Source organism: Hippichthys cyanospilos, chromosome 2, assembly GCF_059441005.1.
Source record: "Hippichthys cyanospilos isolate Australia breed blue-spotted pipefish chromosome 2, RoL_Hcya_1.0, whole genome shotgun sequence".
Lineage (NCBI taxonomy): Eukaryota > Metazoa > Chordata > Actinopteri > Syngnathiformes > Syngnathidae > Hippichthys > Hippichthys cyanospilos.
The window spans coordinates 11,344,185-11,365,776 of record NC_142370.1 but is presented as its reverse complement, the minus strand read 5'-3'; the positions used below and the strand labels follow the sequence as shown (position 1 = coordinate 11,365,776).

Below are 21,592 nucleotides of genomic sequence, written 5' to 3'. Positions count from 1 at the left end.
GTAAGTGCCACAAATTGGCGCCAACCCACTGGAGAATGCGCTAAGTGATGTAGATGAACCGTCAAGTTAATAAAACGCCCGTTGCTCTTGTCCCCTCAGACTCCCAACGCCGCTACAATATGTTGATTTGATGGAACACATTTATTTACAGCTTATTGAAATGTATAGTGTCTTTTTCAATTGAACAACTGCCTAAATATTATACATTATCCCTTTAAATCTATTTCGCTATCCTATCTCACTATTGAGACGCAAGGGGCGAGAAACTGTCCACGTGTAAAATCGGAGCTTTCAGATAAGTCTTTGAACGCCCCGCAAACGTCGATTGGCTGTTGGTTGGGCGTAGGGAACGTAAATTTGATTGGACCTATGAGAATTATGTAAAGTCGGTGGTTTCGCAAACGCACCACACCTCTGATTGGCTACTAGCCGGGGGTAAACGGAGGTCAAAGCCACTCGTTGTGCTTGTCAAAAGAGTGGGGGAAAAGTAGACTTTGCAATCATCAAGGATCACTCAAGGACTCGGTTCACCGCTCCTTCTTCTTTTAGCCTCGCGAGGAACCAGAGGCGCCTTTGGAATTTCTATGCGTCTCTCAAAAACAAAGTTAACCAACCTGGTGACAAAAAAACGAAACATCGTCGTCGGCGCGCCAACATCTCCCCTATTTTAGCTCGTTAGCTTCGTGGCGACTGAGACCTCCGCGTAAAATTTCTCCAGACCTCGGTTCTATTCTTCAAGCGTCACTACGCACAAGGGACCCAAAGTCGACCAGCAAAAGACCCTTTTTATTTTTTTAACACAACATTCGGAAACGGGCAAAACAGTGGAATCTTGTGTGCAGCCAAGCTAGCACCTGCTTGCTGTGATTCATTGTGTGTTTTGTTAGCATCTAACGCATCTTCCGAATATGATTCCCGACAAGGCGCCCGAGGACGACGTCTTTCACGGGGCGGAGGAGATGCGGAAAGGGGCTCACGTCCCCACATTTGAGAAATTTAAGGAAATGTACATGCAGTCCATCGAGGACCCTGACCGTAAGTGTGACAATCGATCGATTGTGTGAAATTGATTAATCATGTCTTGGAGTGTAAGCGCTGATAAGAAAAACTATGTTAAAGTGAATAGTGATAAATAAAATCCGTCATATTACAACATCCAAAAGGCAAACGCCAGGTTAGTCATCAACGTTTTATGGCAGATAAGAAATGCTTGTCTGAACGTCTGTCTCACTTCCAAGGTTGCGAGTTCGAACCTGACCTATCCTTCCGTCCTGTGGAGAATGTTTTTTTTTTTTTTTTTTTGTTATCTCTGCACTTATGTGTTTATCCCAACATCCTCCCGCATTACGTAAATATGCATTGCGTTCATTGAAAACTAAATCGTTCATGGTTCAGGTGTGAATGAGTATCTACACATGCCGCAAGAATGGCTGGCTTGTTGATTACATCTTAAAAAGATAGTCCACTTATTTAGCCATTTTCAACATTAGAAAGGTTCGTGTTTATTCTACCAATTCATGCGATACTTATTTTTCATGTAAACTCATGTACACCCCAAATGATACGTGCACACGTATTTGTCATGTTAGCCAAGTTCTGAAGCTCGTTTTGAATTGACTAATGATCGAATAGAATACGTTTCATTGTACAGCACGAAATTGGAACACTGTTCTGATGTGGTAATTTACAGTCGAAGGAGAACAAGTGGCAAAATGTGTCTTTAAAAATATTAATTATACATGAAATATAATTTAGCCATCAAATGAACTATAGACAAAATAATATATTTTTACTTTCAAATGGCTAAATACTTGGACTATCCTTTTAATGTTAGACATACTGTATCTTAATTGTAGATTGCGCAATGTGATTCACAGGGGTCCTCTGTTTTGAATGCCCATACACTAGTTCAAGGTGTCCTTACACAGGCCTTCCAAACACAAGTAGCATTCTTCTAAACATAAGTAACACTGATATGTTACCAGCTCACCATGTATAAAAAATATATATCACTGGCTCGCAGAGTTCTGGGGAAACATGGCCAAGGACTTCTTCTGGAAGACCAAACACACAGGCCGCTTCTTGGACTACAACTTTGACGTTACCAAAGGAGAGATCTTCATCAAATGCATGGAGGGCGCATCCACCAACGTTTGCTACAATGTGCTAGACCGTAATGTTCACGACAGAAAGTTAGGCGAGAAAGTGGCATTCTACTGGTCAGTATGATACTCAAAGCCCTGAATTTGAAATCTCTTCTGCATAGAGTCTCTTTAAGTATAGGAAAGTTGTTTATTAAAATGTAATAGTGGAAGCATGTTATGCATGTTCATGTTTGAACGGTTCTCATGTGTTTGAACAGTTCTCAGGTGTCTTAATTGATATAACTCAGTCTTAGAGGGGCATTTCCTTCTCATGTAATTATTTAATATGGTTTTTGTTACGGTCGATCTGAAGTTACAGAATGCTATGCCATTTCTGTTTAGTTTATCTCTTGAACTACATTTGAAGTGATATCTTTGGGTGTATTTTATTCAAGATAGATTTTAAGATTTGACAGATTTTCATTTTTCATGCCAAGTTGCTACTTGGAACTCAGAAGCAGACCGAGGTGGCAACCAGTCCTGCACCTCACAATAATTCCTCAAAAAATGTTTTTTGGTGATTTGAAATTATGCTAATTAGTTAATGACTTTTGTGTGCCAGGGAAGGCAATGAGCCCGGTGATGAGCTGACTGTGACATACAGAGAGCTGCTGAACAGTGTATGTCGCTTTGCTAACGTGCTGAAGACACAGGGTACTTTTGAAGCTTCCACTTGAACGAGGCCAGCTGGACCGAGTGACTGTGATGTTTATTTATTTATTTGTGTGGTTCTATATGGCAGGTGTGAAGAAAGGGGACCGCGTAGCCATTTACATGCCCATGGTGGTGGAGCTGGTTGTGGCCATGTTGGCCTGCGCTCGCATTGGGGCTGTTCACTCCATTGTGGTACGTCTTGAGCAAAAAGCGTAGATGGGACCTTGCGGATGGGAAATGACCTCGTATTGCTCTCTTGACAGTTTGCAGGTTTCTCTGCCGAGTCGCTGTGTGACAGGATTGTGGACTCGCAGTGTTCACTCCTCATCACTGCAGGTGAGTTAAGTGTCAATGCCGGCTCAATGCAGTCGAAAAAAAGAACAGAAAAAGCAAAGAATGACACAGAAATAGGTAGCACTTGAGAATATCTAAAATCAAATGTGTCTGTGGCAGACCCATGAGATGAATACAAACAGGTGGATTCTGCTGCTGAATTCATATTCCGCAAACACAATAGTAACCAGAATGCAGTTTTTAGAGTAGTGGGGCTCATATACAATATTTTTTTAAAAAGAAAACTTTTGTCTTGACTTCCTTTTTAACAAGCCCATATCATGAGATTTTACATTTTCCACAGTTAAATATATGCATATAAATGAAATAAGCGTTTTATGTTACTGACATTTCTAAACAGAAAACGAAATGCCTTGTTGATTGAAGCTGCACCTGTCACTGTGTGGCTGCCACACCCTTTTCATGACATAGTTCCAAAGATGAACAAAACAGAACAGCTGACTGTAGCGATCAGTAACGAGAGGCAGAGTGAATGAAGAAGCCAAAAACTGGTGGTTTACTGACCTTAAAATCACCTGAAGTGCAAACAAAGCGAAATGCGTTTCAAGAGACCACGCACATTAACACTGCGAGTGAATTATATACTACAACATTGATTACCTGGCTGTATGCTCCCAAGCATACATTTTTGCCACTTGGACATTTTCTACTGTTAAACGGTACCTAATAAATGAAATGTTGATGTTTACTTGGCCAACTTGGTGCAAAATCTCTCCTCCCCGACCCTGTAATGGAACTGAAAGTTAAAAAAAAAAACAACGGCTCCTTGGGCATGTATTTACTCTTGCACGAGCAATACAATGGTGGTGTAGACGTGGTAAGAGGGCTTGTTATCGGCATATTGCCAGTCACAAGTAATTTTTACCAGGAGCAAGGAATTCTTTGAAATCCATCAATGAGGGAAGATAAAACATTTTGGGGGAGTTTTGGGGTTGATTACTCTTGTAACATGGTTAAAAGTGCCAAAAAGTAGGATTTCCATGTTATGGGCTCTTTAAATATTTGCTACATTAGACTTGCTACTGGGTAGTATTGGGAAAGCCCTCATTTTTAGAGGCTCTGTTACGATGCTGTAGAAGTATCCTTTCTGGCATCCCAATCAACGGCATCATTATGATTGGGTGTGATCTCTCATGTTTTCCATCTTTTTTTGAGTCTTCTTTTCTGTAATTGACGTCCTCCTGCAGATGGCTTCTACCGAGGTGATAAGCTCATCAACCTAAAAGTCCTGGCGGATGAAGCTCTGCAGAAATGCACAGACAAGTATTCTACACACACACGCACAGACTTGTAACAAAATGTATTTTGTCTTTTTTTTTTTTTTTTTTTTCATTTCACCTTAAATGCAAGGAAAATTGATTTTTTTTTTCCGTGCATGTGTTTCATTGGACAGCAACAAATTCCATTTACTGTATGTGGATGCGTGACTCGACACTTATACTCTAACAACTCTTGGGAATAAAAAAAAAAAAAAGAGTGGAAGCGATGTAACATGTTTTATTTTTTTCTTTTTGCGTCCAGAGGATTCTCACTTGAGAGATGCATCGTGTTGAAACATTTATCGAAAGAAGCACAAGAAATATCTCTTAGCTCCCCTCCTGCCAAACGACCTTGTCCTGACCTTCAGGTGAGCTCAGTTTTTTTTTTTTTTTTTTATTAACACGTCTATTCCTTTGATGACCCAATAAACCTCGTCGGCCAGTTTAAAAAAATGTATTTAAAATGTAGAGGAAGGATTTATTGGTAGACTATATCTACCGTCTTTATGTCATCACTGTAATAGGTGAACAAATCTTGCGCAAAACAAAACAAGTTATAAATATTGGTTATTTCACCAATTTTAAGGTTTTGTGACATTTTCTTCAGCCTTGGAATCCTATTCCCTTTTGGGTGAGGATAATCTTGTTTTATTGTTTGATCCAAGTCATCTAAATTCCACTAAAATGTTTTAATCAACACAAACTGATCATTTGATGCACATTAAAACTAGAATTGTATTAGATTCTCCAATCTAATTTCAGAATCCTTTCCCTTTTGAGCAACTCATTTCCTTTTGATCCAATCCGAAATTGAAACTCCTGTCAGATTATCATGGTCCACTAATGGTCCACTAGTGAATTATAGTCCAGAGTGTTCAAATTCCAAACAACATATCAAAGGATATGATTTTCGCTTTTAAATTTTTCGAGTGCACCGGCTGCCCAAGTAAAGAGCTAAAGTTGGGTTCCTTACACGAGGATTAACTTTGCTAAGTAAACAACGCTAGTTACAGTGTCCCAGGTGCACTTTTTATTAAAGTGTTTGTACTTATTGTCTTATACAAGTTTAAAAAAAAGTTACAAATGTACAAGTCACTGTCTAGACTTTTTCATACTTTTTTATCGTCTGTATTATGCCCCCTGAGATTTGTACTTTACAGCGATTGTATTCTGACCTTAACAACCTGATGAACTTTGGACTTTTTTAGACAGGTTCCGTGTGCTGATATTGTCATTTTCACTTTCATCTCTAAAATAACCCATCGTAATGGTCACCCCTCGCTTGCTGTTTTTCCTCCCTCCAGCAGGTGGCAGAAACAGACAGAGTAAGAAAAACGCGTCCTATTCCGCAGGTACTTGTCGTCCTACCTGCCAAAACCCTGCCACACGTTTGTTTTTGTTTCGCTTGCTCTAGCGCTGACTCAGATCTGCTGAAGGGTAAAAACAATCAAGTTTATGATTTTCACTGATGCCTTTTCTATCTTGTGCTACAATAGTGAAGTTAAATTGACCTTTTTTTTCATATTTGTGGCCTTTTTCCAGGCCTCCTCGTGGAAAGTTAGAAACTGAGACTTGAAATTCCATCATGAAGCTTGCAGTTTTAATTATACCCATAGTCAATGTAGTATTGTACAGCACAAAAAAAGTGTCAAAAATTTGTCATAACCCAAAAGTGTTTTCATAAAAGATTCATGTTGTTTTTACCCATCAGAGCCATATTCCAATTATGTGGTCGCTAAGACAAACATCTGACAACTTTGAAAAGTCACGTAAGGAATGTAGTCAAACTGATTGGAACTTGGGTTGGGCATAATTTAAAACGTCCTTATTTTTTCACTTTTTTTTGACATTTTTAAGTGAGCACCAAAAAGGAGAAACGGAAATGTGGTCAGCTAGCCGTCCATCATTAAAAGAAAAGGGTATCAATGTTATCAGATGTTCGCCGACCCTTGAAAAAAAGTAACACACTTTTTGTCATTTCTCAACACACTTGCTCTACTCATGCATCCAAATTTGTTTTTACCAGCATGATAATAATGATTAACAACCTATTTTAGCAACATTTATGTATCACTTGTCATAAATGTTTAGTTTTCTGTTTACTTTCACTCTCGACACGCTGACTACAAATAAGATTATTATCTATACAAATTGTGTAAGTGTACCTAAGCCTGTATCCTTTCTAAATAGCAAAAGAAAAATGCAATATAAATCAACTTTCAACAACTGTTCTAGTTTTTTTACAGCATTTTTATGGGGTACAGCTTAGTCGAAAACAGAAAAATAACCCAGTGCATCAACGTGACTGAAACAAAAAAAATAAAAGAATGAAAATTCTTATTTTATTGTAATTCCATGGCGGGCCCGCCCACTCTTTGAGAAGCACTGGTCTACACACAAATAATTACCTATAAAATGAACCGTTATAGTGCATCATGGCAGAAGACTTAGTTCAATTCCAGTGTTGATGCTTTCCGATATACTGTATTAATAGATGTACCTCTATGTAGTCATAATTTTTTTTTCCCACTAGTACTGTACACATGATAACTTGTTTTTCTTTAGCTCATGCCGATGAACGGTTTCGTGTGGGTTTTGTGCCTTGTCCTTCTGACTAACCTTTCTTTCTTCGCTTTTGTTGAGAGAATTTAGGGGTTGAAGACATTGGCATGTGGGTTTCAGCATTTGTAACATTAGATTACTTATACTCCTCGCAAGGTGCCGTGGAACCCAAAAGTGGACAAGTGTTGGCATGCTCTGATGGCTGACGCGTCGGATGAATGTGAACCAGAGTGGTGCGCTTCAGAAGATCCTCTCTTTATCCTCTACACTAGCGGCTCCACGGGCAAGCCCAAGGTAGATTAAGCTATGTAGAAGTCCTCGATGGAAACAATGGCGTAGTAACTTAGTTACCCTTAAAGTCAGAAAGATCTCCGAATGGACTGGTTAATCTGAGTCGTACCTGGAAAGAATTTATGGCAGGCTGTGCTGAATGTTGGAGATGTAATGAGATGTAAATGTAAATTCACAACAGAGTCCAGAGTTAGAAAATCTTTTTGTGTCATTAATTTTATTTCACAGATATTTAGCTCTTTTTGACTCAAATATAGATAAATAGTATGTTACCTTGAAAAGATGTATGTAATATAATTAAACACATATTAAATAAAAACATTTGCCTTGTTTTATTAGGGAGTTTATGAAATAATTGAAATTTTGAATGATCATCTTTGAACTGAAATATTAGTGTTTCCACGTACCCCATGGAATGTCCGTACCTCTACATAGGAAGCACTACAGTAGATCTTATTTTCTTATTCTTTTTTTATCCATTTATCTTTTAGAAAAGAAAATTAAGTTTGCTGCCATTCACAGCAAAAAATATATACTGTACTATATTTAAAAAACAACATCTGTTGAACATACATATAAAAAGAATACCAACCATCAATAATTAAATATTTGTACTTGTTTATTAAAACTCTTCCTTCAGCTCTCTGGGTTAATCTGCAAAAAAAATGTTTTAAGCCTTGCACCTTAATGTGTTTTTTTACTTACATATGGTAGACATTGTGATGTATAGTAGTTAAGTGTATTGTCAGTATTTAGATTATCTCAGCCCTGGCTCATTAACCCAACCCTAGTTAAAAAAAAAAAAAAAGTCAAGATGTTTTATTCCCCTCTTATGTTGCGCAGGGCGTCCTTCACACTGTTAGCGGCTACATGCTCTACACCGCCGCCACCTTCAAGCTGGTGTTTGACCACCGTCCTGATGATGTTTATTGGTGCACGGCTGACATCGGCTGGATCACCGGACACTCGTACATCACCTATGGGCCGCTGGCAAATGGCGCAACTAGCGTCTTGGTGAGAACCCGCGCGGGGGCTGAGATCACGATCCACTCAGCGACGAAGCTACATTGTGATTGCGCCTGGCTGAAGGTGAGTCAGGATGTGGTTGTGAATGCCTGTGTCTTTCAGTTTGAAGGTCTTCCAACGTACCCGGACGTGAGTCGCATGTGGGAGATCGTAGATAAATACCACGTGAGCAAGTTCTACACGGCGCCCACCGCAATCAGATTGCTGATGAAGTATGGCAGCGAACCGGTGCTCAAGTGAGCAGCTTAATGTCCCTTTAGTCAAAAGTCATGCCATCTTCACACGGCTTCAGTTTCGATATGTGTGTTTGTGTGTATGTGCACAGATACAAGCGAGACTCTCTGAAGGTGTTGGGCACGGTCGGCGAGCCTATCAACCCCGAGGCATGGCATTGGTATTTCACAGTGGTGGGAGACAGCAGATGTCCCATCGTCGACACGTTCTGGCAGACGGAGACGGTGAGTTTGTTTTGCGCTCCCGGCTGGACACGTCTTCATAATTCTGCTTTGTGTTTTTCAGGGCGGACACGTGATGACGCCTCTGCCGGCAGCCACGCCAATGAAGCCAGGCTCTGCTGTAAGTCAGAAATAATGTGCATGGCTGCAACCAATGTTCATTATTTTAATAAACGCTTAATCTATGGCACAAGAACGCTGTCAAAACGACGTATGCATGTTTAACAACTTGTATGAGTACAACTCTAAATTGTGTTGAGTTTGAATTGTTTTCGTATGTTTACAAATTGAAAATTTTGAATACGACTCTCATCATGACCACGCGAGACACGACTTCGCATCTTTGCATGTATCTCTCCTTTGGATTTGTGGATCTGATCCTTTGCATTCGTTGATATAAGCCTTTGGATTTGAGTTGAATATGCAAATCAAGATGGCGTCACACCAAACTATCAGGCATAGTCAGTCGATCTGCACGTCATCCGCACGCATACGTCTTTTTGACAGCAATTTTAGCCCACGCATCAACAGATGATAGTTTGCAACGCGAATGTCCAATTTATTAATAAATTATTTAATGAAATTTGACTGATAGGCTTATGACCGTAGCTTGCACGTGAATAACCTGTAACCCCAAATACAAATAGTAGTTTGAAAATCATTCATATAAATTAGTCCGTCACAATGTTTTTTAAGAGATGAACTGCCACATAACCACAATAATAAATAAGTAAACAATAAATTATATAATACAATAGTAGTAGTAGTAGTTCATTAATTTTTATTTTGTAATAGGATTTCACTTGAGCATTCACTCGCAATTCAACGGAAAGGGTTTTTTCCAAATCAAATGCAGTGCTTGTTTCTGTCACCAGAGGTCACTAGCTGTTACAGAAGCTTCCCACAATGACGCCATTTTCCAATAGGTTGCCCCTAAATCCATTTTCTGTTTACATTTTCTTCAATTCATTACAGTTGTGTTACTGTCCAACAAATCATGTGTGTGACTTGTTGTTGCGACATCTACATTCACAAGCCAACAGGAGCAATAAATTCTCTTCTCTTTCTTATACATGTTTTTTCTTCCCTGTGTGTTAGATAGTTTGGGGCAAGTTTGACATGTTCGTAGTCCTATTTGGGGCCATACCAATAAATTTGTATGCTTTTGAAGGAAACTCGCATCTGCAGCAACAAAAGAATAACAGCAATAATAAATATCACCTAAATACCCTAAGCATGGTTCTTTGAGTCTCTTCCAAACATCCTGAAGAAACATATCTTTTTCAGACGTTTCCATTCTTTGGCGTCGTGCCAGCCATCTTGAATGAGTCGGGCGAGGAGTTGGAGGGCACAAGTGAAGGTTACCTGGTAGGCAGCACCTCCTTTCACATTAGCACACAACTCTGTAGTGAAAGGAATGGTGTCATGTTTGACTAGTCAATCCAAAATAGGTCTTCAAGCAGCCGTGGCCCGGTGTGATGAGGACGGTGTTTGGGAACCACGCCAGGTTTGAAAGCACCTACTTCAAGAAGTTCCCGGGATACTACGTGACTGGAGACGGTGAGAGGATGCAGTGGCAAAGTGGCTCTGTGATGCATTGCTATGCTGATGTGTTTTTTTTTTTTTGTCTGTGCCACGCCCCGTGTGCCCTGCGCAGGCTGCCGTAGAGACAAGGACGGATACTATTGGATCACCGGGAGGATAGATGATATGCTCAATGTCTCAGGTTAGAGCAGGGCTCAGCAACATAAAATGTTGAAAAAGCCATATTGGAACATAAAAACAAATCTGAACCCAAAAAAAAAACAACAAAACAGAAAAATTAAAGCCTTTCATAAGCCTTATAATAAAGGCAACCCATACCTAAGTATTTATATTAGCCTTCCATCAACACTGCTTTTCGTTAAAAGCGTAGTAGCATTGTATGAGCTCATCGCCTTGCCATTCACACAGGTGAGGAAAACGTGCGTCACAGGCAGTGACGCTAATCTTTGTAGGAAAAAAAAGTTCATATTTGTTCTAATCATTTTTACAGGATTGGAAAACTTAGTGTAAAAAACACACCAAGAAACACCAAATAATCTAATTTTTGTTATATTCTAGAGGGGGGTTTCATGTAAGAGTTGCCCAGGTCTTGTCTGACAGTCGTTTAATGCGACTTCGCAGGCCACTTGCTGAGCACAGCGGAGGTGGAGTCTGCCTTGGTGGGGCACGAGGCCGTCGCCGAGGCCGCCGTTGTTGGGCGGCCTCATCCCGTCAAAGGAGAAAGTCTCTACTGCTTTGTGACGCTACGTGACGGGGTCGCCTTCAATCACACGCTGGAGGCCCAGCTTAAAAAACAAGGTGGCTTCACTAAAATGATTCACGTTTGATTTCTGTACTATATTTACTGTTATTGTACTTCTTTTTATATTTGGTCGGTATGTGACGAGCGGTGTGTATGTCATCATAGTAGATCTAATTAGGGCCTAATTCATAGCTTCTTTCTTCCAGGCCATTCATGATTTTTGTTAGAAACAGTATAACAGTTTAGTGATTATTTGTCCGCTTTTTTTTTTTTAGCAACCGGATTTCTCAGAGGACAAGTGGATTTTTTTTCCCCTCATTTTCAACCTCCACTTAGGGGGGGGGGGGGCATAACTTAGAGCCGCATAACTCAAAACAGACCAATTTTTTCGCGTGGGTGATTTGGTCTTTGACACTTTATGAAAAAGAAAAGGCAGTTTGACTTGACTCCTTCAGACCTTAGACGTGTGCTTGAACAAGTCGGCATGGATGTCGGCAGATGGGGGGGGCAGCGAAGAGCAATCTTTCACGCTCTGATCTTACAACAGTATTCAGTTGAGAACATCCCAAGTAAGATGATCAGCAAATCTCCAAAGACCTCCTTTTCAAAGGAATTGGATGGGTCGGAAGATTACTCTTTGCGGAAGAGTCACAAAGATTTTGAACAATGGACAAGGAGAGGACGTCTGGGAGTTAAATGGGCGTGTTAGATCGTGGTGATGACTTTTAGGGCTTTTTGACAAATTGATATTCAGCTGTGTCTTAAAAATAAAGCATTGAAACTTCAAATCATATAATTGTTGCAACATTAGTTTCAACATTTGCATCTATGCGTATGCGCACATTACCTCACACTTGTCCCGCGGTTAGGGTCTTTGGCGTCTTTGTAAAATTCACCCAAATTGAAGTAAAAAAAATGCGGGGGTTCTGCTTATAAGCGAGGTCAACTTGTACTCTGAGAAATACGTTAAAAAAGATAGCATTTCCTCCGCGTTGCATTTCAATAGGTGTAAATTATATGCAGATTTTCATAATTCACAAACCGTCTTGTTAGCTATTCTTCGTGAATAGCAGGAGTCAGCAGTAAATATATTGTTGAAAAAAAAAACTTATCAATTCACTGATTGCATTGTGTGGCACAATTAATTAAATTAAAGTGTTTGAGGCACTAGTGGTTGAATGGGTGTCATATTTAACACACATTTCATGTATGCGTAATTTACGTTGCACTATGCATTTTTTTTTTCAACGTGATTTTAGGTTATGTGTAAAGTAGTGACACCCAGGTCAATTCTTTTCACAGCTTCCTGGCGTTATTCACCTAAACATTGTTTGTAATAGTTAAGATTTGCTTTGTTTTGAATGATGGGTCATCAAAATGACTTCCTCAACAAATTCATGATATATATTTCAGAATATTAGGTTATAGTATGCATTCATAAGTGATGACAGCATTGTTACTTTCGTACAGTTGCTGGGAATTGAGTACATAAAAGTAATAAGTTAAAAGAATTTCTGCTCTTTGGCCAATTATTTTTGGCCGATTAATCGGTCGTACCTTACATCTAATACTAAACGCTTGGTCGAACCGAAGAAGTACATTTTCTCGACGTTACACAATTTTTCCGACATGGCTAAAATAATGATGCAATTAGATTACATTATATAATTGCATTAATGTTTTTGCAAGTCAGCAGTTTTGCAATCTTAAAGGTATATGTTTTATTTTTCAGGGAAAAAATGGGAAGTGATTTTTTTTTTTTTATTGAATTGTGAAGCCTTTTTTATTGTTTGGTCAACAGTGCGTGAAAAGATTGGTGCCATCGCTACACCAGACTTCATTCAGGAGGCTCCAGCTCTCCCCAAGACTCGATCAGGTACCATTGGGGGTGCAAAATTCTGGATTTTTATAAAAAATTGGAAACTTTTATTTACAATTGTTGGAAATAAACCATTGATTGATGTTGTATATTAGCAATAAACCTCAAAGCAAACAGAGGATTAGGAGATAGAACTAAATATTTAAAGTAGAGGCTACAACGCCACGCTTGACTATCCCCCACATGGAGCGAGGTGGATTTGAACTTGGATCCCTAAACTGTGAGGTGGACGTGCTAAACACTTTTCCACATAGTGGCCCCCCAATAGCATCTGCAGTGGTTACAGCGTCCCTGGCTTACTTTTTATTCATGTTGCGATGTGGATCACTGACTTTTTTTCATCCCCTCCTTATGGTATTTTACTGGTTTTGCGACAAAAAAAACTGTCATGACCCTAGGGGGTTGGCTGTATTTGTGTTGTTTTGTCTCTATCTGCAGGCATTTTTGGGTAATTGCACTTATTTTCAGTTGCCGTCACGCTTGCCTCCATGCAACGCGTCACTACAATGCTGGTCTGCTATTGGTCGGCGTCTCCTCACATAGATTCTGTTTTTTCAAAATGGCGGAATGGTAAAACTTCCTTCTATTGCGAGTGGTTACAAAAACTTATTTATGGTGCATTTTACTGCTTGGTTCAAAGTTGAATGGGTTAGCCATGGGTCCCAAGATTGCTAGTGATGTTAAAGAGAGAAGTAAGAAGATGATTTATATGGAAACGATGCTGGAGATAATCAAGACATATGAAGCTAATCTTGCCTAAAATACCCTAACGGGGGATTATGGGCATAAAAAGCACAACTCAAAGGTAAATTAATCCTTTCTATATTTTTTATGTGTGATGTTTTCTGATTGTATACATGTATGTATGTATGTATGTATGTATGGACAATTTTGATGTTTTTACCTGGGGTTCTAAACGCAGCAGCTATTTAACATGGGTTTGGTTAGCCCGCCATACGGTGAATTCGCCTTACAAGTCCAACCGCACAACGGATTTATCTCGTAACTCGGGGGCCCATTTTACAGCAGTATAACATGCTGATATAAACTAACATTAGCAGCCCCCTCCCCATTCAGAAATGCCCTGCTAACGGCGGCCAGAGGCGGCGCCAAAAAAAGAAAACCAAGGCACAAATCCAGAACAAATCATAGGTCGAATAATCATTCAATGATATTACATGTTGGGTGGCACTTCTCTGGAGGTGGCCATGCTTGTTATAGCTACGGATAATGGTAAATGCAGCATCTCCTGCTGTCCGTAATGAAAAACGGTCTAAATTTTAAACACTATTCCTTGAAGGATATAAGGTTATGGTATATATTAAATGATATCAGGCTTTCTTGTGTACGACCGCTTGTATGCGGTAAGAATACATTAAGGTGAAAAAGAATTGGAGAAGTCTTTTTGCTGGTTAATTCATCTTTCACAAGCGCAATATGATCAGAACACAGTGTTTAGAACACGTGGTGCAGCATAGCAGATGTTTTTTGTAAAGAAAATTAGAAGTTTGAGTTCCCCTGGAAAGCTTGTTTCCTCCCAAAATTGATCGGTTTCTGCTAAAGAAACTTCATGGTCAACGTTGGAAATGAGCCAGGAGTCAGCAGCAGCAGATTTCCCAAAAGACTTGCATCTTTTGAAAAGGGCGCTACCCAAAAGCGTTTCCTCTTCCAGGCAAGATCATGCGGCGTGTGCTGCGCAAAATCGCCGGCGGCGAGCGAGACCTGGGCGACATCTCCACGCTGGCCGACTCATCGGTGGTGGAACAGCTTTTCCAGAACAGATGCCGCACGGCCGTCTGACGCCATCCACCAGCTTCACCGCAAACATTGACTGACTCATGACATCAACCTGCTAACATCAAGCCAATAACGGGGTGTGTTCGTGCTAGTTTGAATACCTTTTATTTTTGCCGCTTCCTGGCACGCACTCACCCTTAATTCATAATTATTCAAATGAATTGCTTTTCTCAAATGAGCTCACTTTAAATTGTCTTTTAAAAGTGTTTCCTTAAGTTGCTTTGTCGTATGTCTGCTCTGTATTCATTGTTTTTTCTCTTTGCGCAGGGGGGGGGGGCTTCGGTGTTGTGTTTTTAAGCCAAGACAAACATTTTTGATTAAAACGTGAAAAGGAGGTTTGTGCTCTGGTCAACTTTGTCTTCGTAAATGAGCGAAGCGCGCGTTTGGTGCAAGAATGCAGTAGCGGGAATTACGGAAGGCATGTCCCTGGATCGTGTTCTCAAATATTTGTACCCCTTGCAGTACAGTCAAAAGTTTAGTTTTCAGATCCCTGGGCCTAGCACTAAACTCTCAAGCACAAGTCGTGATGCGCTATCGTAGCAGTTAGCGTAGCTGGTTTGTCGATTGCTAATTACACCTCGTCATCGCTTACTTGACAGCAATATTGTACTTGTCGTATAGCTAAGCCTTGGAGGTGATTTATAATTAAAGGCTTGTAGCAAGTTTGCAAAACGGTTAGCCACGCGAAAGGCATTGTTAGCTAGCTGGAAATTTTGTATTTAAACAAAGCGGTGAGGATGATGCTGATGAATATCGCTGGCCATTTTATTGTCATTGCCTTGTGTAACAAGACTTTGTTAGAACTGCACCAACCTGAGTCGGTGTGGCGAAAATTGTTTAAGATCCAGATTTTCCGACACGCCCCAAGCCGCAAATGGTATAATTCTTTTGGAATGCGAGCGAGGGGTGGGTACTACTTACGCATAGGTGACATACTGTATGTGAGCGCACGATGGTGCGTCCAGTCCAGCAAAGCTTTCTGCAGCTCACTTATCTGAAAATTGCTTGTTTTGTTTTTCAACGCGTTTTCATGAGGCTCAAAAGTGAAGCTTGATAGAAAATCTGCGCCAATGAGCTTAAAGACGGAACTGGCTCAAGAACACAAAGAGTGAATGACAAATGTCGCGATGACGCGACAAGATAGGTGTGCCCAGCTAGGGGCGCCATCATTTAAAATGATTGGTACGACTTATTTGTGGTACTTGCCACAAATGAGGCGGTATCGTTTGATGTTTTTGTAAATTGCACGTTGGTAGATAATTCCTCACGGGAGCCACGCGCCTCTCCTGGTTAACCAAAAAGAAAAATGAAAACCGATATGCTGCAAGGGTACCTGCTTCAAAGGTGAGGGGGAAACTTTGCAAAATGGTGCCCAATAAGAAATTTGTGAGAAAACAACTTTTTTTCCTCATCCAAATGTGTAATGTGTAACATTTGTCAAACCAGTTGTTCTCAACCTTTTTCAATGATGCATCGCCCCGAAACATTTTCGGCCAAGTACCCCTAACCAACGGGGTCACTGGCTGTAGGTTGCTTCATGTTCCAATTTATTTGCTTTCAATTTGCAAATGAAGAAAGAAAAGTGATGTTTTTTTTTCACAGCATTAAAAACCATTTAATTAGATTTGCTGATACTTGCAGAGACTTTGTAAAAAATTTACATACCCTCTGAAATGCCTTCACGTACCCTTGTTCTCAAACCATTGGTTTAAACTGTGTAACCTGAAAAAAATTGGACCTTTCTATAATTTTATATAAATGATTTTATAACATTTTTTTTTTTCATGTTCCCCCGATTTCCGTTTGAAACGTAGTAAATCTTCATTGTTTTTAAAAGAGTTGGGGGCGGGTGTTGTTTTTTTTTTTTTTTTTCATTAGTGGTGTGTTTTTTATTCTGCAAATTGAGCTGACATCTGACAATGTGCATCTGTATTATAATTTGACAAAATAAAAGCATACAATGTTTTGCAAAGGAGTCACTATAACAATTGATCAATAAGTTGCCGCCATGAATTTCTTCTCTATTTGAAAAGAAGTGTGTACCGTTCCTGCCATGGCAAAAAACATTTGCAGATACCTGCAGAGACCTTGTTAAAATTTTTCATACCGCCTCCACCTAACCCAATTTGAGAACCACTGATCTTAACTGTGCAACTTAATTGTGCCTTAATTTTAGGTAAGTTTTAAAACGTCAGGGATTTTTCTCCCACATGTTCCACCATCATTTTCTGGAGGAAACATGTATGACTATGATTGTTTTTTTTTTCTCTTAATATAAATTTGGTTGTTTTTTTTGGTGTAAGGAGAGGGGTTTTTGTCTTTTATTCAACAGCTCGATAAGACTGTTTAACAATATCCACAACAACAATCTAGCTTTGCTTTAATAATAACAATGTACATTGATATAGAATGTGTCAAAATAAAGGTGGGCAATATTTTGCAAAGAGTAACACCATTTGGCAATTAGTTGCCTCATGTTCTAATTCATTTGTTCTCAGTTCGAAAACAAGAATATACTGCTCCCACCATGGCATTAAATGAGATTTGTTGTTGTTCTAACTTGGGGCTGAAATGCTGTAATTGTATCCCCATTTGAGAACCGCTGTATATAGTCTTTATACTCAATGGTGTCATTTCTTGCTAATTTGAATTTAAATACTGTATACACAATCATCCTTACTGATTTAAATGTATAGTTTAAAATTGAAACTTTAAATCCAGTTAAATCAAGATTTGCTGAACTGAGTTAAACAGAGCACTGCTTTATGGAATAGCTTATTTTAAACGTAGTTTAAGAGTGACGAGAACGTCCGCCACACAATTAAAAGACCTGAGTTCCATTCCAGCTCGCTCTGGTCTTCCTGTGTGGAGTTAGCATGGCGTGCCTGTGTTCTCTCCTGGCACTCCGGCTTCCTCTCACATTCCAAAAACATTTATGGCAGGCGTATCGGACATCATAAATTGTCCATCGGTGCGATTGGGTGCGTGAATGTTTTTTTCGTCCCTGTGTTCCCTGCAACTGGCAGGCAAACTTTTCAGGGTTTCCCCAGCAAACTGCCCGAAGACACCTGGGATAGGCTCCAGCAAGCCTGTGACCCTTGTGAGGATAAGCGGCAATAGAAAATTGATGACGTTTTAAAAGCTATCTTTAGAGTAGGCGCTTCTCCGATGGTTGCTCAATTGCCGCAACAAATCCCGAAAAAAAAAACACATCCCTTACTCGTAAAAACATGCAATCATTGTTCATTTGTGTTGTAAAATTAAAACATGAATTGAAATTAAAATGAATGAATGTATTAAAAAAATAGAGATGGATCCTTTCTGATGCCGAAACCTGAACGTGTATCATTTTATGACGCCAAATATTTTAATGGTTGGGTGTGTTTTATCGTAAGGCGGATCACAACCAAGGCCTCAGGGTGTGGGATAGTTTCTGAATAAGAAGACATCAAGACAAAATGTTCTTGTGGCGCCACCTTTACTCTCTAGCATCTCATTATCTTCATTATCTGCTAATTCTAGAAAAACAATGACGGCATGACACCCAGAAAACACATTCCAATACTCCAATATAAAAGGCTGTTTCTTTGATGGAGCGCATCGAACTCAGCAGCAAGCACCGTGACTGCAGAGGTAACACCGCACACGTTTCCGTGCTTTATTGAAGATGCGTGCAATTGTGTGACTTTTTCCAGGCTTTGTGACCGTAACGGAGTTTTTCTGTCATTGCGCAGATGGCTTTGGCAATTCGCTCGTTGGTCCTCCTTTGCGGAATCAGTGGACTTTTGACCGGAGTCGTAAGTCAAATCTCGGCTGCTGATTCTAAACTCATATTTGCGATTGTGTTGGTTTTAGCGCTGCCTTCATCTGCATTTGTAGTTTTTTTTTTCTTATGCGTGTTGTTATGACTTATGTTTGATATGTGTGTTTTTTGTAATAAGATTATTCATTGTAAAAATAACAGTGGAAGAAGACAAGCCAAGGAACAATAGCGATGGCAAATGGAGATCCCGGACTGAAATTTGTCAGTTTTAACCATGTTTTTATTCTCCACAGTGGTCAAGGCGGAGCAAATTCGAGAAAGGTGGTTGGACATATCTTAATTATACGTTTTCCATCGCAGTTTGTTCTCAGATTCAGTTCGTAAACCTCGTTTGCTTTTTCACACAATAATTGTGCTGCAGGCAATTGTCCTAAAGGCTGGACTCAGTTGGAACAGCGCTGTTTCATCTTCCAACATGATCGTCGACAGTTTTCAGATGCCGAGGTATGAAAGACGTTCACACTGTGTTTGTGCTTTAGAGTTATGTAAACTAGTTTTCAGTTTTTCAACAGTCAACACGTGTGCAATAAATGTTAATTGCAAAAAATTCTCGAGGGTTGGGTTTCAAACTAGGGTTAGGCTTTTCAAAGTCGCGGTTCAAATTAAGGTTCGAATTTAAAAGGAGGATTTCAAGTGAGCGTTTTGTAGAGTGGATTTTTAACTAGGGTTAGAGTTTCAATCTAGGGTTTCATTGAACGATAAGGGTTTCAATCTACGGTTTTAAAAAAGAAAAAGTTATGGTTTTAATAGGGTTTCCAACTAGCAGGATTATGGTTTCAATGCTGGGTTTCAAACGAGAGTTAGTCTTTCAAGCTAGCGTTTCAAGTAACTACATGTGAGATTTCAAAATGGGGTTTCGAACTTGAGTTGGGGAATCAAACTAGTGTTACCGTTTCAATGTAGCGTTTTCAACTTTCACTCCATGGATTTTAACTCGGGTTAAGATTTCAAATGTGGGGTAGGGGTACAAATGAGGCCTTAAAACTAGGTTTAGGATTTTAAAGTAGGTTTTCAAATGGTCTTAATGGTCGGGGATGGGTTTCAAAGTAGTCTTTTAGACTTGAGCTAAAATCATAGTTAGTGTTTTGATACGAGCATTCAAACTAGTCTGAGGGGTTCAAAGTAGGGTTTTAAACATGGTTTAGGATGGTTTCACCGGTGGGTTGTAACATTAAAGTAGAATTTCAGACTTTTTTTTAGGTTTCAATCTAGGGTTTTAAGTAGTTTAGGGTTTGGTAGTAGGGTTTCAAACGTCTATGAGGGTGTAAAATAGGGATTCAAACGAGGGATTGGGTTCCGCAACATACAACTTACAGTTGGGGTATCAAAATAGAGTTTGATGTGGATATATGGAAAGCATTCACGCGGTAGTTGTGCTTTAGTGTTGTATAATCAAGAGCTGTTAAATGGCAAAAATGGTGGAAAAATACTAATTAAAGTAAAGACAGGAGCGCTCTTGTAACTTTTTTTCCCACATCCTCATTGAATGTTTTTGCGGGGGTTTGCTCTTTCCTCTTGTAGAGCGTCTGCAACATTCTAGGTGGGAATCTGGCCTCCTTCCACAGTGCTCTGGAATACGCCGTGGTTCTGGAAATTATACAAGCAGAATCTGACTCCAATGTCGACGTTTGGTTTGGACTCCACGAGGCAATCCAGGTGAAGCTCGTCCTAATTCTTAACACAACTCAAAACTGCAAAATAAAAAATATCCCACCATGCGTAATTTGGGGATTTTCTACAGAGAAATTAACATGTTGAAAGGTATTGTAGAATAATAGGAAAAATCAAAACAATTGAACTAAGCATTTCAAGGATTCAGGCTGAGATTTGCTTGGCTGAGGGCGGTTTCATAACCAAATTGTGTACTGTGTACGATATGTTCAGTGTGATATATTTGTATTAAAGTGACTCAAAAGTACCTGTTTCGAAACAGGTTTACACCTGTTGTTTAATGATGAGCAATTCTACCTTGGTCACAAGGTCCATGAGATGTGTCATTGTGTTCTGACAAGCATCCAAGAATGCGTTTTCCTGTTGGCGTGACTAATTTGTGCTTTTGTCTTACAGAATGACAACTATTTGTGGACCGATGGCTCAACGTTTGACTTTGCCGCCTTTAACAACAACGAAAGTGACGGAGATTGCTTTGAGATTGAACGCAGTGGTAATTGATCATGACTTTCGGAGGGATCATTTCATACTAGATGTAAAAAGATTGATCCCGCTCGTTTGTTGGGTTGATTGAGGATTTTTTTAAGATTTGTTGACCTCACACAGTTTTGTGTTTTCTTCTAGATAATCTCTGGGACAATGACCATTGCAGTGACAGAAACACATTTGTTTGTGCCAGACGTGCAGATCAATGCAGTCACTAAACACACTTTCAAGCAGCATAAACGACATAATGCCTTCTGCAGTATCCTGAAAAAAAAAAAAAAAATCAATGGTGTCTTTGCTTCTTCAAACCAGATATGTTTATTCTTATTTATTTATTGCTGTCAGTCAAATAAATTTGACAAAGAAGAAGAACAAATGTCTATCACACAATAAAGCACTTTTTTTCGAGGGATATCTGATTGAACTCATTTCACTTTTGGCATTTGCCCAACTTAGTTTTTACTTATTTGACATCACAAAATTCTTCCAACTAACCCCCCAAAAATATACTCTGTTGTTCATTTGTGCGTGCGCACACACACACACACACACACACACATCTATCTATCTATCTATCTATCTATCTATCTATCTATCTATCTATCTATCTATCTATCTATCTATCTATCTATCTATCTATCTATCCATCCATCCATCCATCCATCCTTTTCTCTCTCTCTCTCTCTCTCTCTCTCTCTCTCTCTATATATATATATATATATATATATATATATATATATATCTATATATATATATCTATATATATATATATATATATATATATATATATATATATATATATATATATATATATATATATATATATATATATATACCTTCCATTTTTCTTCTATGGATGTGGTGTCTTAAATATGGTACTGTACATATATTACTGAGATTGAAA

At 39.3% G+C, this 21,592-nt stretch overlaps 2 protein-coding genes across 4 annotated transcripts; both read left to right on the top strand.

Annotated features, from left to right (window-relative positions):
• The first annotated feature begins 439 nt into the window (after positions 1-439).
• On the top strand, positions 440-16,683 carry acss2 (acyl-CoA synthetase short chain family member 2). 3 transcript variants are annotated; one of them, XM_088408155.1, is made up of 19 exons: positions 440-1,035; positions 2,024-2,219; positions 2,707-2,798; positions 2,887-2,990; positions 3,062-3,134; positions 4,340-4,415; positions 4,674-4,779; positions 5,719-5,763; positions 7,130-7,267; positions 8,108-8,278; positions 8,393-8,526; positions 8,616-8,748; positions 8,810-8,866; positions 10,033-10,113; positions 10,197-10,305; positions 10,403-10,471; positions 10,912-11,088; positions 12,834-12,908; positions 14,584-16,683. In XM_088408155.1, exons 1-19 carry the CDS (start codon positions 909-911, stop codon positions 14,709-14,711), a joined length of 2,091 nt encoding a protein of 696 aa, XP_088264281.1. In that variant the 5' UTR covers positions 440-908; the 3' UTR covers positions 14,712-16,683. The 3 variants fall into 3 exon arrangements, with proteins under 3 accessions (XP_088264281.1, XP_088264280.1, XP_088264282.1); XM_088408154.1 differs by having other exon boundaries at positions 5,716-5,763; XM_088408156.1 differs by lacking the exon at positions 5,719-5,763.
• Positions 16,684-18,124: 1,441 nt separating this feature from the next.
• Positions 18,125-21,100, top strand: LOC148427278 (galactose-specific lectin nattectin-like). Its single transcript, XM_088404535.1, has 7 exons — positions 18,125-18,341; positions 18,443-18,505; positions 18,765-18,792; positions 18,893-18,975; positions 20,053-20,187; positions 20,599-20,695; positions 20,827-21,100. The coding sequence occupies exons 2-7, from the start codon at positions 18,443-18,445 to the stop codon at positions 20,904-20,906; spliced, it is 486 nt and encodes a 161-aa protein (XP_088260661.1). The 5' UTR covers positions 18,125-18,341; the 3' UTR covers positions 20,907-21,100.
• The last annotated feature ends 492 nt before the right edge of the window (positions 21,101-21,592 follow it).